At 46.8% G+C, this 8,607-nt stretch overlaps 1 protein-coding gene across 1 annotated transcript in view; it reads right to left on the bottom strand.

Moving 5' to 3' along the window:
- arhgap20 (Rho GTPase activating protein 20) overlaps positions 1–7,036 on the bottom strand; it is a 24,669-nt gene extending 17,633 nt beyond the window's left edge. Inside the window, exons 1-3 of the mRNA XM_056580441.1 lie at positions 6,725–7,036; positions 3,603–3,685; positions 270–452 (exon numbers count right to left, since the gene is read on the bottom strand). Of these exons, the coding sequence (XP_056436416.1) occupies positions 270–452; positions 3,603–3,685; positions 6,725–6,808 (350 nt within the window). The 5' untranslated portion in view covers positions 6,809–7,036. The remainder of the gene's footprint in view (positions 1–269; positions 453–3,602; positions 3,686–6,724) is intronic.
- Positions 7,037–8,607: the final 1,571 nt, after the last annotated feature.

The raw sequence follows: 8,607 nt of genomic DNA, 5'->3' as shown, positions 1-8,607 counted from the left end.
CTCTCTCTCTCTCTCTCTCTCTCTCTCTCTCTCTCTCTCTCTCTCTCTCTCTCTCTCTCTCTCTCGCCCTCTGTCTCTCTCGCTCTCTGTCTCTCTCACTCACTCTCTATTATTATTTTTTAACCACAAAAGATAACGATTAAATAAGATACAAAATAAAAAGATAAAAAAATAAAAATCTAAATGTAAATTGAGAAAAAGACAAAAAATACATTGCAGTAGGTATTCCCCCACTCCCATTTCCCCTCTCTCCCTCCCCCCTCTCTTACTTGGTCTTGGCGACCAGCAGAGTGTCTGTGAAGAGGAGCAGGTGTCTGTCCTGGGTCTGCAGCCCGGTCTTCAGCTGGGTCTGGGCGTGCTCCAGGAAGACACGGCCGGTGCGGTCCAGCAGCAGGCTCTGGACCAGGGGGCAGGACTCTGGTCGCACGGGGCTCAGGAGGTTGTCCCTGGAGCTACCAACGCACAAGAAGGCACCACTGTTAGCGGACGCACAATAGATACACTCCATGGCGGGAAGGGGCTTAATGCAGAGCGACAAAAACACACATGTCTGTATTTGTCCCAGGAGCAAACAGCAGGTGGATGCTGATAGGCTGGTGTCGCTGGTGGGAGGTCGGGCTATGGGAGGGTGCAGTGACTGCCCTGCCCGTCTTCTCTAAGGCTTTGTTCACTGGGTCTCGACCCAGTCCAGGACCGTCTCAGCTAGGAGTGTGCATCGGTGGTCAGGTGCTCTGCTCCTGTGTACCCTCTTCCTCTTTCTCTCCCTATCAGTCAGTCTCTCTCTCCCTCCCTCTCTCTAAGTAAACAATGGCACGCTGGAAAACGGAACATGATCAACAGGAAGAGGAAATAGTTGAAGAACTTGATCCGTTTCCTGTTTATACTTCACATCAAGATAAAAGACCTGAACACACGCGCGCCGCACACACACAGACAGACACACACACTTACACTCTCTCTCCCTCTTTCACACGTAAACAAACATATTCCCGAAACTAACAATCATTTTCCTACCCTCGCCTTCTCTCACGCATGCACACACCGTGTACGGAGGAGGAGGAGGAGGAGGAGGAGGAGGAGGAGGAAGAGGAGAAGGAGGAGGAGGAGGAGGAGGAGGAGGAGGAGGAGGAAGAGGAGAAGGAGGTGGTGCAGAGGGACGAGGCCATGCAAAGAGGAAGTTGCAGAGGTCAGTGTCAAGGTTAGTCGCCCACGACGACCACCAATCCCCAGGGATCTTGTTTGTGATGACATGGGCAGGTGGGGGTCCCATGTGTGTGTGTGTATGTGTGTGTGTGTGTGTGTGTGGGGGGGGGGTCATCCCTCTGGATGAAAATGTTTCACCGTGGAGACCTGTATGCCGTTGCTATCGGCGATACAACTTCTTAAACAGATTCAGGAGGTCTCCCCACACAGACACTCACACACGCCTCCTCCTCCAAATACCATTTCCAGTAACAAGAGGGCATTTTCCGTATTCACGCTACATCCCGCCTGGCTCAATGTGTGACTGACAGCCGGGCCGACCGGCCATTGTCTCTGACGGATGAGGGGACAACAGCACTATTGTGTGTCATGTGATGTTGATGAATGGTGGCGGGGCGGGAGGGGGGCGTGTTGACTTTGGAAAGAGAGAAAGAGAGAAAGAATGAGAGAAAGTAAGACACAACCAGGGAATGTATTTAGTCATCATCTGCCAGGACCACACTGTGTGATATGTCACTAGCATGGCATGCTAACGTCTCGCTATGCTAAAGGTACCAACGTTCACTTAAAGGAGGTAGAGCTCTAGCAAGTGTGGCGCCGCGTGAAGCTATCTCCCCTCTGTTCAAATCAGAGCCTCGTAGGAATGGAGTCCCAGCGAAAATTCACACACACACAAACGCACACAGAAACACGTGCAGACACACACACACTAGAGATATGAGGTCACTGTGACAACATCTGTAAGTAGAAACCCTCTGGACACAGCTGGATAAACAGATGGAACGCCCACTCTCTCTCCTCGCTCTCTCTCTCTCTCCCTCTCTCTTTCGCTCTCCCATAACTTTCTTCTTGTTCTCTGTCCAGCCCAATCCATCTCTCTTTCTGTCATCTTCCTGCTCTCTCTCTCTCTCTCTCTCTCTCTCTCTCTCTCTCTCTCCTCTATCTCTCTCTCTCTCTCTCTCTCTCTCTCTCTCTCTCTCTCTCTCTCTCTCTCTCTCTCTCTCTCTCTCTCTCTCTCTCTCTCTCTCTCTCTCTCTCTCTCTCTCTCTCTCTCTCTCTCTCTCAAACATGTTCAGTTAAAGCAATACACAAATACACACACACACACACACACACACACACACACACACACACACACACACACACACACACACACACACACACACATACATAAGGATGAGGTAACTGCATTGGCAAAGTCATGACTGTAGCCATGGCGCCTGTAACCATGACGTCTTTCACAGAGAAACTCATTAAATTCCACGTGTCCCCAATATTCTGGAATAGTCCTCAATTGGATATAGAATAGTGTGTGTGTGTGTGTGTGTGTGTGTGTGTGTGTGTGTGTGTGTGTGTGTGTGTGTGTGTGTGTGTGTGTGTGTGTGTGTGTGTGTGTGTGTGTGTGTGTGTGTGTGTATGTGTCTGCCTCTGTGCGTTTTGTATCTGTGTGTGAGTGTGTGTGTGTGTGTGTCTGTACATGCATGCGTGCGTGGCTTCAGAGCTAAAGACCTCTAAGCATGATGGAAACTACAGTGTCTCTCAAACACAGACTCCCCCTTGAACCCTGCTGACCGAGACAGCTCAAGATGAGAGGTCAACGGTTAAAGGTCACAGCTGAGAGTGTCAGGTCCTGGCTCCTGCCATCCTAGAAACAGACGCACACACACACACACATACACACACACTGACTGACTGACTGACTGACTGACTGACACTAATCACGTCTTTTGTCTCTGTTCAGACAGGACAAACTCCTTTGTCTTGTTTGTTTCACCCATCCACTCTTTCTCTCTCTTCTCTATTTATATCAGTCTCTCTTCCTCTTTCATTTTCTTCTCACTCTATTCATGAAATCCAAATAAAAGTTAGGGAGTGTTTGGTCGAGTATGTTTCCTTTTGTCAAGACCTCCCTGCTGGCGTACGCTACCCAGGTAAAGCATTGGTAAACTGCATGAAGGCAATACGTTTGGCACGCTCGTAACAACTAGCTGACGTGATTCTGGAGAAGACTAAAATAAAACTGCCCAGTGGTCCTAGCTAACGGTAGGTTGAGTGCCCAGTCCGGAACAGCGCTGAGCACTAAACAGGTTTTTCTAGAGAAGTAATTCTTCTGTCTGGGCCTGCCGAAATAAAATCAACCTATTTGGAAGTATCGCTCTGGTCATCTGGCTGCAACAGGAAGTGGATCGCTTTAACCCCCCCCCCCCCCCCCCCCGGATAGAACACGGATAGCTTTGGGAAGAGGGTGTGCATGAGTGTTTTTATGGCTGAGTGTGTATGTGTGTGTATGTTTGTGTCTGCATGAGTGTATTTATGTTGATTTGTGTGCGTGTGTGTTCATGTGTGCAATTGAGTTTTGCATGTGTGATGTATGTGTGTGTGTGTGTGCGTGTTTGTACCTGGAGCTCCTTGATTTGGTAAGTGCTTTGCTGATCACCATGGAGGGAGCAGACTGACGCCTCTGGGCCAGAGTCTTCATCTTCTGGAGAGACAGATTTAAAAATGTTAGATTTTTAAGGAGAGAGAGAGAGAGAGAGAGAGACAGAGAGGGAGACAGAGAGAGAGAGAGACCAGGGAGAGTAAGAAGGAAGTTTGCAGGCTAGGGGTTGCAACATATGGTCAGCAATACATTCCGATTTCTTAAAGATTCCCAATCTCTCTCTCTCTCTCTGCCTGTCTCTCTTTCTCCCGGCCTGTCTCTCTCTATGGTATGTGAGGCATGTGTAGATCCACCACAGGTATGTCATTCGCGACCTCATCTATTTACAACGCGCTAAAACCACTGCTCAATCTCCCTCCCCCTCTCTCTCGACATATATATATATATATATATATATATATATATATATATATATATATTTATAAACTACAGAGCAGCCATTCAATGTGAAGAACTTAAAACCAACCACCAACGGAGGGAAATATGGGTTGGTGGATTGAAAGGAGGCATTGTTCTGTGTTTCAACACAGAGTGTTGGCCGTGGGTGAAACATTCCCCTCATCTGTCCTTTAAACCAAATCAAATCTGGAGTAAACTGACGAAAGTGAACACAATCCAAACACTTCCCATCAGATCTACCAATCAGAGAGCGATCCGCTGGAAGGCTGGGAGGGGGATTTGAATATGGGAATGAAGGATGTAGCGCTGAAATGGATCCCAGGAGGACAACCCGTCTATATAGCATCAGCTACCAGCTAACAGAAGACTGGGCCTCTGTTGGATGTTTTAGTGGCTTTATATCAACAGATTAGGGCCGTATTTGTGCCATATTCCTGACAAATTATAAATTTATTAGGGCCAGATTCCTGAAAATTAGCAATTAAGTAGGACCGTATTCGTGGCCAATAAGCAATTTATTAGTACGATATTTGTGACATATAAGCAACTTATCAGGGCCATATTGGTGACAAATAACAAATAAGGCGAAATCTTGGCGGTAGATTTGTGAAAAATAAGTGGCATGCAAGTTATGTATTTTCAATACTTGAAATGTCTTCTATGGGACACTGAGGTCGTTAAACTCGTCTTCCCAAATCCACAGGTTTGGTTTAGGGGCACCTTAGCCAGGCAGGGCTTGCCGGACTAGCTCCGCAACTCTTCAGCCCGTCGACAGAGAAAGAAAACTTTACCACCAAACCCAAACCAGTTAACCACGTAACTCCACAGACAGCAGTAGTGAAACTTTATAGATGAATATCTGATTTCACTTTCTTAAGATTGAACTATTTGGGATGCATGTGGATTGCATACTGCCAAATCACTACAATAATCTCTATCTAATTTGTCTGTTCTAGTTTAGTCCAGTATTAGTGTAAGTCCATCACCCAGGTCTTCCATGAACAAGCAAACCTTTGATTAGATGAAATAAGATACGATAATGATTTATTGATCCTAGAGAGTAGCCTATAGTGCAGCCGAGAGAAAAAATGAAAGATTCAGAGTCAATAGACAAAAAAACCTGATAGCAATGTTCCCAATCCATGCAAGGATAACACAAAGTACTCATAACAATACACACAGTCAAGTTATGTGTTGCCAAATACCCGACAATGTCGGGTATTTGGCAACAGATTGACAAACTATTTGACTCTGCTTTGTGTTATTGTGTTTGGCATGTGGACATCCTGCATTCAGTTGTCTAGTGTCAGATCCAAGGCACCAACGAGCACATGCAAGGCATCGCACTACCGCCAGCTAACCTGGTCTGATGCAAGCGTGTTGCACATTAAACCAAAATCGTGCTTGTAAAGCCACTAAAGTGGAACAGGTTGTAGAGTCAACACAACAAATTGATACAGAGGAGTGCCCTACATTTAGATCACAAGCATATGGCACATGACAAATCTTGGAAAAATCGGAGCACACAACAGAGGAGGCTCTGGGGGTTTTCCACTGACATTGGCCTGCTGAGGGTGCAGTTACACATTTGAACCACGGGTCAGAGGGGAGCGCTCTTCACTAGAGCTTGAGTCGATTGGATAGGAGTGATTTCATAGTTTCATCAGAGTATGGCCAATGGCCAGAGTGCCAGAGCGTGTGTGTGCGTGCGTGAGTATGTGTCTATGTGTGTGGTGTTCGGGAACCAAAACACTGCGGTCTTGTGAGGGTCTGGGTTCACTTATGAATAATATTCAAACTTAATAAAACCATGATGCATCAACAGAATCCGTAGCAAGCCGAGACGTTTGTAGTCTCCTGTTTCTGGCCCGGGCAGCACGCGCGTTTTCAATAAAAACATCATCAAAAAAAGAATCAGGCATAATTAAATCGTAAACGAAACAATTAAATGTAGCAAATGTATGAATTTAATCGTCATAATAAATACATTAATTTGATATTTTTGAAAATGTGTTTAATTATTATTATTTTAATTACTCATCTAATTATGTATTTAATATTGACTATTGGTTTGGTGTTGTAAAGAACCCCCACACACACACACACACACACACACACACACACACACACACACACACACACACACACACACACACACACACACACACACACACACACACAAACAAACAACAGAACAGGCATATGGAAAGTTATACAGCTCAGTATTTTACAACCTGACCGTTTTGATGAAGTCACAACAAGGGAAAATAAGAGATCATCCCAGCTTTTAAAAGCAGCCAGAACCAACACTTGAGTCTGTGTTCAACACGATCTGCATGTGATGAACCGTGTCAGACTCTGCACGTTTCGATGGAAAATCAAATAGGCCTACTCAGAGAGCAATGTTACAATGATAAAATAAAAGCAACTTATATTTAAAGAGTCAAACATGTTTGACTATTTGATTTATGGTTATTGAAGATAGACTAACTGAAAATATAATAATAAGGGGATCACTTATTCTCAGATATATTGATCGGACTAAATCCCGTTCAAACGATTGGCACATAATCGGATACCGTGCGCAAAGACGCGCACCACGCGACTGTCACCGCAGCCCGGTTGCCAACACGGACTCTTCCCTTCCACAAACAATTGTAATCATACAAATAACAACAATACCTTTTTATTCTCGACCTTGCCCTCCCCGGTTGACCCGGAGCGGGTTTGTGCCATGCTTCCCTGCTGAGGCGACATCGTTTCCATCAAGCCTGTCGATCCACTGCGCGACGTGAAGCGCACTTATACCTCCATCAAACACATCTCCCTCAAACAAACATCCTCATCATAGGTCTCCAAAGTTATCCGGCGACCGTATCAAAGCAAGAAAGCGCAGAATCAGGGCAAAATCCATCCTAGAAACCGCTGACCGTAGAGAGAGGAGCTCACTGAGCGTTCCCCGTGAGCGACAGACGAGGACCTTACTGAGGGGACGCAGCTTGAAACTGCCTCGCCGTGCGCCGTGCGTGTCTGTGCGTGAGGCTGCTGGAGCCTGTCTCTCCATACGTGATCGCGTGGTCCTAACGCCGGGGCGCTATAGTGCATTGCGGTGGGGAGCGTTCAAGGAGCTGGATCATGAAGAAGGGATCGTGTGTGTGTGTGTGTGTGTGTGTGTGTGTGTGTGTGTGTGTGTGTGTGTGTGTGTGTGTGTGTGTGTGTGTGTGTGTGTGTGTGTGTGTGTGTGTGTGTGTGTGTGTGTGTGTGTGTGTGTGTGTGTGTGTGTGTGTGTGTGTGTGTGTGTGTGTGTGTGTGTGTGTGTGTGTGTGTGTGTGTGTGTGTGTGTGTGTGTGTGTGTGTGTGTGTGTGTGTGTGTGTGTGTGTGTGTGTGTGTGTGTGTGTGTGTGTGTGTGTGTGTGTGTGTGTGTGTGTGTGTGTGTGTGTGTGTGTGTGTGTGTGTGTGTGTGTGTGTGTGTGTGTGTGTGTGTGTGTGTGTGTGTGTGTGTGTGTGTGTGTGTGTTTTTCCTGCCGTTCTTCGCTCTCTAGTCGCCAGGTGTTGGAATTCGCGACGCGTGCCAAGAATAACACTTGGAGGAAATTCCATAACGTTTTTTTCTCAACGTATGCATGACGCATGAGTCACACTGAGACACGTATAGTACGGCCAAGTTTGACTTACAGTACTTGCTCTGTCGCATCACGCACTGACAGCCAGTCTCTGTTTACTCTCTAACTGACTGGTTTTATGTGAGATTTACACTACATGGCTCCCGTCCTATTTTAAACAACATCCAACAATTCGACCCATGACCTGTTGTTTGGCAACAAGCCATGCGTGTGTATGGCGTGTGTGTTTGCGTGTGTGTATGCGTGTGCGTATGTGCATGCGTGAGTGTGAGGTTAGGTGGTGATGTAGCCACTGATAGCGCATGGTCAAATGCTTTGATCATCAGCAAGGAGGAGGGGGAAGGAGGGAGGAGGAGGAGAGAGGTGTAGGGAGAGGGGATGAGGAAGGAGAAAGAGGAGGAGGAGAGAGGAGTAGAGAGCGAGAGAGGGTGAGGACTGAGGAGTGGAGGAGGATGCTGCATCATCCAGCTGAACGCAGCAGAGTCCATCAGATCTGGTTCCTGGCCCTACCACAGAACCAGGAGACAGAGGACCTGTCGCAGTCTAAAGCTCCAAGCACACAGAGAGCCAACTCCACCTCATGTTTGTAGCATGATGACACAAACCAGAACGAGCATCATATTGTTTTAACGAAGCAGAGCAAACAAAGTGAGAATGTAGTGTCTTCAACGCAGTCCAGACAGACTGAGGGTGTGTCCGAGATGTGGTGAAGGACTCAACTGCTGTTGTGTGAGTTTTCAGCTCCAGAGAACCCTTTCCACTCCGTCACAGATAAGAACTGCCGGCACTGCTGGATTGGCTCCCATGATGCAGTGCTTCCTCCAGATCCTTTACCGAACACTTAAAACTACACTCAACTAAAGCGTCTCTCATCTCTCTGACCCTAGTGAACCATATATCCTCCAAGACCTACATCTAACCATTTCAAACACTAACCCCTA

Source organism: Gadus chalcogrammus, chromosome 20, assembly GCF_026213295.1.
Source record: "Gadus chalcogrammus isolate NIFS_2021 chromosome 20, NIFS_Gcha_1.0, whole genome shotgun sequence".
NCBI lineage: Eukaryota > Metazoa > Chordata > Actinopteri > Gadiformes > Gadidae > Gadus > Gadus chalcogrammus.
This window is presented reverse-complemented; position numbering and strand designations above follow the sequence as displayed.